General features: G+C 32.3%; 2 protein-coding genes and 1 pseudogene across 2 annotated transcripts; 2 read left to right on the plus strand and 1 right to left on the minus strand.

The window, feature by feature from the left end:
- The first annotated feature begins 1,310 nt into the window (after nt 1-1,310).
- On the plus strand, nt 1,311-2,150 carry LOC126554747 (uncharacterized). The gene has a single exon (XM_050209783.1). The coding sequence runs from the start codon at nt 1,311-1,313 to the stop codon at nt 2,148-2,150; it is 840 nt and encodes a 279-aa protein (XP_050065740.1).
- Nucleotides 2,151-4,697: 2,547 nt separating this feature from the next.
- On the plus strand, nt 4,698-5,551 carry LOC126554748 (uncharacterized; annotated as a pseudogene).
- Nucleotides 5,552-5,643: 92 nt separating this feature from the next.
- On the minus strand, nt 5,644-6,891 carry LOC126554749 (uncharacterized). Its single transcript, XM_050209785.1, has one exon. It carries the CDS (start codon nt 6,889-6,891, stop codon nt 5,644-5,646), a length of 1,248 nt encoding a protein of 415 aa, XP_050065742.1.
- Between the last annotated feature and the right edge of the window lie 3,488 nt (nt 6,892-10,379).

Raw genomic sequence — 10,379 nt, forward strand, 5'->3', positions numbered from 1 at the left:
TCAAGGCTCTCACTTAGGACCTCTTCTTTTTTTATTATTTATAAATGATTTGCCCCAAATTTTCAGTAAAGGCGTAAAAGTTCTTCTTTTTGCTGATGATGCTAAATTTTATACCCAAATCAATTCAATTAATGATTCAATCAATTTACAAAATAACATGCTTAAATTTTCAATTTGGACAAAAAATAATTTCCTTCCGTTAAATTTTGAGAAATGTAAAGTTGTCTCTTTTACTCGTTGTAAACATCCTATTGTTTACAATTACTCTTTAGATAATATAGCGTTAAATAGAACTTATTCAATAAAAGATCTGGGTGTTCTCTTTAGTTCAGATTTATCCTTTAAACTAAATCATGAGCATATGCTCAGCAGATCGTATAAAATGTTAGGATTCATAAATAGGAACACTCATAAATTTAAAAACCCTACTACAATAAAAACAATCTATTGCTCCCTTGTACGATCTGTTCTTGAATATGCATCACTAATTTGGAGTCAATCGTTATCCAATCATATTCATGATCTAGATAATATTCAATTTAAATTCTTAAAAAGAATCGCCCATATGAAAAACATACCCATTTCTAAAAATTCTATTAAGCCAGTTCAAAAATTAGTAAACATAGACTCCCTCCAACTAAGGCGTCAACTATTTGATATAATGTTTGTATACGACTTGCTTAACTATAATGTTGTAAGCCCTGAGCTTCTAGCTCAGGTCAATTTCCGTATTCCCTCCTTCCACTCGAGAAATCATGATCTTTTTGCAATCCCATTCTTTAAATCCAATTCAAGTATAATGATTCATTCTTTGTTAGAGCTCTGAAACTTGCTAATTTAGTCTCCATCTCCTTAGATTTTTTTAATACTCCTCGTGATACCTTTAGATTTAAGTCAATTATTTTTTTACAAGAAACCTTACATTCTTAATATTTGTCCTCGTCGATCTGTGATTTCTTATTCTTTATTGTTTCTTTATTGTTTTTTTTTGTATTTTATATTTTTAATCATTTGTATACTTTATATTTATATACGTTTCATTATTACTTAGTGTTGTGCTTAATAATTATTATTTTCTGTAAATTTTTTTTTTTTCTATACATTATTGGTTTATATACCACTTTAAATTTTGTAAAAGGGCTAGTCCCGTTGAATTCTAAATAAAAAAAAAAAAAAAAAAAAAAAAATCACAAAGATTTAATGACTGATGATATATTGCATCAACATCGTATACGGTGCCACGATCTAACCATAACATTCAGTGACGAAATGTACAATGAAGCATTGATTGCTATTGAGGATCTTTCGGTATGAATTCGCCAAATCGAACTGCATCTGATTTAATGAATACTGAAATGAATCGTGAACTGCAGTACAGTACTGTAGAAATGGCAGCGATTGTTGCCCGCAATGTCCCACTAATGAATGAGGAACAAAGAACCATTTATGATCGCATTATGCTCGCAGTTTCAGCTGGACAAGGTGGGTTCTTCTTTTTGAATGCACCGGGTGGAACTGGCAAAACATTCGTTATTTCGCTAATTCTTGCTGAAATACGATCAAATAATGGGATCGCATTGGCCGTTGCATCATCGGGCATTGCAGCAACTTTATTGGATGGAGGTAAAACAGCTCATTCAGTATTTAAGCTGCCACTAAATATTCAGAATAACCCTGACGCGGTATGCAACATTAAGAAACAATCGTCCATGGCCACTGTGCTGAAACGGTGTAAAATTATTATTTGGGATGAATGTACTATGGCACACAAACATTCACTTGAGGCGTTGAACAGGACATTGAAAGATATTAAAAACAGTGACAAACTATTTGGTGGAACTCTGTTGGTCCTTTCAGGTGATTTCAGACAAACACTTCCAGTCATTCCACGTTCGACATACGCTGATGAGATCAACGCTTGCTTAAAATCATCTCCATTGTGGCGTAATGTTGAAAAATTACAGCTAAAAATAAATATGCGCGTTCAAATGCTTCAAGATCCATCCGCTGAAACATTTTCAAAACAACTCTTAGATATCGGTGATGGAAAAGTTGCTATAGATGAAACTGGAAAAGTAAAATTACTGTTCGCCGGAATAAAAAGACGGCAACTCGAGCTGACGTACCTAATGTGGAAATTTTATTATTGAATTAAGATCTATAGAGAGATTTATTTACACATGTATGGAACCCATCGGGATTCATACTCAAAACAACAGAAGACCCCAGACCCATAGTTTACCAAAGAATATGTTACAAAATTACTAAACAAGTCATTTTAAAAGAAAAAGGAAAATTTTATTTAAAAGAAAAACAAGCAAAAAAAAATATTTTTTTTTTTCTGGTTTACTCATCTTCCTCTTCCGCCTCCAGGGCAGCCACGACCACGTGATATGGCGGTGGCTCAACACCGACCGGCCAATCTACGGTAATCCTCATAGGAATAAGGCCAGCTAATAAAATATACAGAATAAAAAAAAAAAGAAAAAAAAGAAGAAAAACAATAAAATACAACATACCAAAAACCACATACTCAATGTTTGTAATAGTTTCGTTGATTACTGGCATGATGGAAGAGGTTGGTTCAATAAAAACAATACAAATCAAAGACACACTGTGACAGTGTTGTGGAGTGACTTGAGAGAAGTCAAAACAGCTACTAAACCATCAAAAACACATCAGCAAATACAAAAACAATAAACAAAGAACAAGCATATTCTACGTCAACGTATTTCAGACAACACAACTACATAATTCCATGGTCATATTTTTTGTAATTTCGGGGACTGTTGTATTATATGTATGAATATTTTATAAGAGATGTTAGTACGTAAGAAATAAGTTAAGAAAAACTATAGATAATAAGTAAAACAGCAAAATTCAATAAGTTAAGCAATACTTAATTATTCACACAAATAGGTTAAAATAACAATTGTGCTATTCAGTGTCAGTAAACTTTATATTACAGTTAGCATAGTAAGCAAGATATAATAATAAGAAATGTAAATAAATTTGTTTAATAATTTATTAATCGGGTTAAAATAACAATTACATAATAATCATAGTGTCTTAGTGTCTATAAACTGTAAATTTAACGTAGTAATAGAAAAATGTAAAACAATCGATAGTAATTCGATTGTAAGTGTAATATACATATAAGAGAGATGGCTAAGACAGCAAAGGGGGTCAGTAGTGGTAATCGTGTGACTCGATTATCACTAGACGTCATATGTGAATAAACTTCTTCTTTTGCGTTATTTTGTGTTTAACTTTATTTTGGTATACGTCCGAGTAATCGGCGTATACGACAATACCTATAGGTATTAGGGTTTCAAGTGTACGTTGCTTTGAGAAACGTTATATTAAATAGACAATTAATATAAGTAAGCTTTATTACACACGAATTATACGAAAAATGTATTAGGTATATATGATGGCTCATATACTCTTCATTTTTTTTATTATTGCATTATATTTATTTATACACACACACATATATATAAAATTGATACGTTTCATTAATAAAAGTCCCTGAAAGAGTTAGGGAAGTCAAAGTTGTAATTGCAAATATTCTTAATCATACCTAAGAGTTTATGTAGGAAATGTTTATGACACTTTTGTTATAGTATTTTATATTATATATTTATATGCATGTCCTTTAAATTGATTATGATGTAATGTGTAAAACATTTTAATGTATACTGTAACAATTTCTCTGAATAAATTATATTATATACATTATTATTTCCTATATTAAATATTGTTATATATTGTATTGTACAATTGATAGCTATTTGATATGTTTTGCCTAATATATATTGGACTATTATAATAGATACAACACACTGACACTGTACATAATATGGATTAGAAACAAGAGTTTATACAGTGTGTATAGTTATAGTTATGATTATGATTATAAGTGTGACATTTCAATACATACACTGTTATGAGGATATACCAATATATATTATATACACTTACTTATATTACTGTGTGCGTATAATTAAGCAGAAGTATTATGACTGAATATAATATGTTACAATACAGATTGGATGGAGATGTTATTATAGTAACTTAATATTAAATTTATTCACAAAGATTCTTCTATTTTCATCATTTTTATGTGAAAATGAAATTAAAAAAAAAAGAATTAAATATATTATACGCAATAGCTCATGTAAATTAACCAATACCTATTACCTATTATACTGCTTAATTTCTTTTTTTTTACATTTTATTGCATTAAATATTTTAAAATTAATTAATATAGTATAATATACTTAAGATTACAATAAGCTGAATAAACATACATAAATGTTTTAATTATTTATGCTATTACCCAAAAAATAAAAAATACCTATAACAATACCAACGGTGCCAACACTCAATGTAATAATAACGGTACTTAAAATACATGTTTATTATTATTATTAGGTTAACCTATTAGCTGCACAAATACCTGTAATTGTAATGTAAGTAATTTGATCGAACTTATACTTTCCTTTAAAAACATGATACATTTAAGTTGCACTTCTACGACTGATACTATTATTTAATTATTAGATACTCATATATTAATACTAGCTGACCCATGCTTGACAAACTCTGCCTTGTATAAAAAGAAGACCTTTACTTATGTGCCACCGACACCACCAGCTGAACTCATCGAATCTACTAACCTAACCTAACCCGAGTGAAAAATTACAAGTCGTTGTTCATTTATTAACTTCATCGCGGTACGTGCATATTACTACAGATTTTATGAAAAAAATATTCGGGTTCATGGGGCATATCTTGTCGTTCATATCAGACACACCACAAAAATATAAGCGAGTTATATTTTATGAAGACGAAAAAATGAAACTATCGAGTATGATGTACAGCGGAGAAAATGTGTTGGTGATCGAAACAAAAAATCGTGATAGATGTAGAGTACTGTTGAATCGGGGCGACCTTCTTCGACTTCAATATCTCGAATGTTCTATTTTCGAAAGCATCGTGCGAAAAGAAGTATTCACCGCTCTATTGATTATAAAACAATATGAAGAAATTGTCGAGTACCTCGACAAGAAATGTAGGCAGCATAAATCACCGCCGAAAACTGTTGACGAGATGGTAGTTTTCATTAAGAACATACAAGACGATCGAAGTCGTTAAATCTATACCAAATTTCTCCAATCAAATACAGATGTGTGCAGCTGAACAGTTAGCTGAATCATTGTTACACCATAAGGCAAACATCTCGCATGAGGTAATTAAAAAATACATTATTATTCCTTAAACAACAATTATTAAATATTTTTTTTAAATTTTAGTACTCCAATGAAACGACAGTCATTTCGCCAATGTCGTCACGAACACCAATGTCACCACCTACACCGATGTCAACACCACCACCGACATCACCACCACCGAGTTTCACAATGCAATCGCCGAGCAGAGCAGTCGATGAAAACGATGGGCCGTTACATTTCAACACGCGATCATTATCGAAAACGTACAACTTCGATTCAGCCGTATCGGAAATGTATTTTGTACCAAAACGTAAACTATTTTAATTTCAGATATGTATTGTGTAAAATAAAAAGACATGTATATAAAAAAAGTATTTTCATTTATTAATATTAAGTTTTACAATATTTACAAGGTTCTTACTTCTCCGTTAAACGGATTGTAAGTTATAATTTGGTCGTGTAATATTAAACAATATGCTGAGGTGGAAGCTGGAAACGCTTCGTCTACTTCTATTTCAATCCTTAGGTCGACAGTTGACATTTTTACATTATCGTTCTGCTTGCTCATATCAACAACTATAATCGGACACAGATTTTTGAAATCTGATCGGTTCAGTAGAGGTGTCACTTCGTCATGGCCGTAGTAAGATTTTTGAAACTCTACATAGGCGCGGTATAATGTAGCCAACTTATTCCTGGTAAAGTCGCTTTGGAAATCTTCATAGGGAAACACTTCTGAGTTTAAATAGACCTTCAAGTTTTTAATTTTACAATGGTCAAAATGTGACATTGTTTTATTCGAGCTATTTTTCCTACCAGTTTGAAATCCGATTATGACATATCTAGGTTTTTCTAATTTGTTAGATGTCTTCACTTTCCAGGAATGCGAAGTGTTTTGAGGTAAAAAAGGATATTCACACAACTCCCACGATCTAAACGCGCATGTCAACGGTTTCTGATTGTTTACTACTTTTAACAATCTTATTTTTTCTTTATCACTGACCTTGACTATGGGCATTCTCCATAATATTTTTGTTATGTTTATTTTCACGTCTTTTAGTTTAGGAGCGTCTGCGACAACTTCATTATTCTTATACTGCTTAATGGCATTTATATCCAGTGATGCTCTGTTTAATATAAGTTGTTGGTTACAATTTATTAAAATACGTTTGTAATCTTCACAAAAACCGAACAAATCTTTAAGATTAATACAACCATTAAAATTGCCGCTTTCAATAAAATCTTTATTAGCATTTTTAATATCGTTATCCCAGCCAGAGTTGTGATGTGATGTAATATTCGTTTTATTATACGAACAATATCCCTTTAATGTAGTCGTTATACCTGGATTAGCGAGTTTTTGAATTTGAATGCCGTTTATCTCATATTTCATTTCGGAGAAAAGAAACGCCAGCCCGTTGTTTATAAATCGGATGTCATCAGTAATATCTGCAGGTTTGATTATTGTTCCTTCGATGTAAATATAACTCTCACATGGTAAAGTATAAGATTCTGTGTTATGTAGTGCGATACGCACTTCATCGTTATTGGAGAGAGCTGACGTAGAATAAGGTAAAAAAGAATGATATTCAATTTGAGTTATTCTGCAATCGTCGGTGTATCCGCCCGTAACATCTAAATACATGTCGTCCATATTAAATAGCGTTTAACGAACGTAAAAAAGCTAAATTGGATGCTGTTAGACTGTGTACAACTTGTCTTCGTGTCGAATTTTTCTTCAGAGTTGTTGTCCGGTTTGTGTTATTAACGCGACTAACGGACTTTACACGTGCAGTCCTATATATATTAAAAAATTGCAAACCCATATCACGAGTCTTGAATTAATAAACGTAGGTACCGATATCGGTTCACCTCGTAGATCGATCAACTCGTCGTTCTGATTTTTTAAAATTATACTAGCATGCGTTATAGATGTAGAATTAAGTGAGTTAAATACCAAATGCGGCGGTACCTCTATTATTTTATAACCTGGAGGTACAGTTGGGTAAAACTCGTGTATTGTATGGCACTGCTTCCCGTTGATGAAAGTTTGTTTTTGTAATATTAACCACCGTATCAGATTCATGTTTTACATTACCAGCATATTTTCGATTTTTGAATCCCAGCAACTGACCAATGTTATTAGGCATGGTAAAATCTATAGTTTTGTTACACCACATTGTACTTTTTAGTGTATTATTATCAGCTTTCAATTCGAATATTATATCTGTATCATTAGTGGGATTAGGTAGTCGAAAAAAGTTTCACGTCTGGCAACCAATGCGCCCTTTTAGATTCAGATAGTATATGGGTAAACGAGTCTAAAAAGCCCGGGACACAAATTTTTCCTCCCCCCTAACGGCGTTGATAACGTTATCAATATGGCCACCAAATTGTTGTGATGCGATTCTACATATTCTTATACAACATGGTTTTGTTTTTTGATATTTACCTATATTATTAGTGATAATTAATCAATAGAAAATTTTCTTTTTAATGGTATATTTTACATCATCATTAAGCTCATAATATCAGGAATTTTTGTAACTTTTTAAAAAAATTTTGAATTTTATTTTGAATTTTCGAGACGTTTTGCTAAAAAAACACGGAATCTGTTGTATATAGCTAAAAATATATTATAAACAGTTTTGTTTATAAAAAAATTACCTTTCGAACAGTATATAAAACTTTTATTTTGTTCAAAGCGATTTCTATAAATATTCAAAAACAATCTTTCATAGTCAGAGCCTTATTAGGCACCAATGTAATTTAGAGAGGTTCCGAAAAACAGTAGAGCAGTTTTATAAGTTTTTAACTAATAAATGTAATTATTTTAAGTTTTGGTGTATATTTAAATATATTATAGCTTTTTTTTAAGGATAACTGAAAGATAGGTTTTTAACATTAGGTACAAGAATGAGAAACCAAATAATGTAGATTATTATTCCAGTTTAATTTTTAAAGTTCTTAATATCCATACATTTTAAAATACACTTATTTAAGATATCTAAATAAAATAATATCATGCTGACGCACGTAATAATATCCAAATGATATGAGTATATATTGAGTATATTAACTTGATCACCAATCACTTTCGGAGCACTGTCCTTCACATACACAAAGTTTGGTACATCGTATTCCCATTTTGACACATTTACATCTCTTACTTGTGCATCGCTTGTGGCAAGTACAAGAAGTAAGTTCTAAAGAGTGTTTTGACACTTCTGGAATTGTTGTCCACACAGGTTGATATGATCCATCTGAAGTTTGTATCCAACCCCAGTTGGTTGGCGAAGGTTGTAAGCGAGGTCCCTAGCAAATCGTTGTTCGGGGTAACCACGCTTTAAAATGAATATGTCTAACGACAAGTGGACTGTATGTATGATTAAGATATATATACTGTGTATAGATAATGAGATGTATTAAGATATAATATAACAAAGTCAATATAAATTATCAATTAATACATCAAGATATAATTGTATGAAATTACAATACAATTATTACAACAAATTATACCAATATATATATAAAAGAAACAATAAAAAAAAATATATTAAACAAAGTTATATAAAATTGTACCAATATATATATATATAAGAAACAACAAACAACAAAGCTCTTACCGCGTACTGCGCCACTGCAACAGCCGACAAAAAACACCAATATTTACGTGGAAATTACCAACGCAAAAGAATACGGTGACTAGCGAGCCAAACGGTCGCGGCGGCCCATATATATAGGGACCGTCGTGGATAGATCAGCAGCGGGGGGAGGGGGTGTCGCGTCTAGAATATTCGAGTTTGTCGCAGTGGCCCAGGCGCGTTTGTCGAATGATCGAGAATATCGTCGATCATTCCAGAGCTGAATCCAACAAAGGTATTGTGTATTGCGGATCAAGGCTGTTGTTCCAAATTCTTGCTTGGAGAGCAGCTCGTTTGATATGTTGTTTCAAAGCATCGGCTGTAGGAGGAATATTTTCGATTGCTCGATTCTTTCTTGTAAACAACACTCGTCTGCACTCATTGATGTCCTGTAGATCTGATGTTTTATCATAAAGTAGAATAACAAAACGCTGTAATAGATCAAGACATTCTTCATCAATATCAGAGGTGCCTGTACAGAGCCGATGCCATACACAATCAATTTCACGAAATGACATCCACACCTTCCAAGATGTTTTCTTGCCAATACCACAAAATGTGGAAACTGTATCGCAACCAGTTACAGAATGAAAAGCTAGCAAATTTCTACAAATTTCAGGCAAGAGTGTAGCACAAATCTCATGAATTGGAATAAATTTCCTGTTTTTCCCACAACCATACTCAATCCATAATTCATCAATATCTAGTAATTGTGAGAACAGTGATATTGAAATAACCACTACATCTGAATCCACAGTTCGTATTAGGATGCGACTATGTCCACTTTTCACTGCATGCTTAACATGGAGCAGGAGGCGGCCATCTGCTTCTTCGTGTGAAGCCGGAGAAATGCTTGAAACATCCATATTGGTTGACGTGAGAACTTGGTCATCATAAGTACAGACGACATCTTTTCCCAGATATTGCAGGTCTCCCACCATTTTCTTAGCCAGCAACTGGAACAATTGTGTTTTGTTTTCGTTGACACATAGGAATTGCTTAAATTTTTTTGGGATTGCAGTTGAATCTGAGACTTTAATACTTATGCCACTTCCTCTACTTTCTCGGGTACCTGACTTCAAACTGTTACTAATATATCTATCAAATACAATATCTATTCGTGAACTATTTTTCAGTTGGTTAGTGAAATATGGCTTAAATATAAGTTCATAGTATCCGGAAAATGTTGTAGCAATACCAGGATTAAGCATGTGTATTACAGCTGCTCCATCAAACATTTTGGCCGTTACATTGGGATGGCTGTCATTAAAGCTAATGTCACATTTTGAATGAATGCATTCAATAATATCAGACTTATTGGTCGGTTTTCGGAGTTTTCCATCTTCTGAAATAGATGGTGGGTACATTTGGTTTTCGTGAGAAAAGAAATCATCAATATTTGCATCCCGAGAATCAGATGCGACATACAATCTACAGAACAAATTAGAGTCTTTGCGCAAGTTAGCAATCTTAGACTTTGCCTTATCCGTATTTC

The sequence above is a fragment of the Aphis gossypii genome, unplaced genomic scaffold, assembly GCF_020184175.1.
Source record: "Aphis gossypii isolate Hap1 unplaced genomic scaffold, ASM2018417v2 Contig00589, whole genome shotgun sequence".
Lineage (NCBI taxonomy): Eukaryota > Metazoa > Arthropoda > Insecta > Hemiptera > Aphididae > Aphis > Aphis gossypii.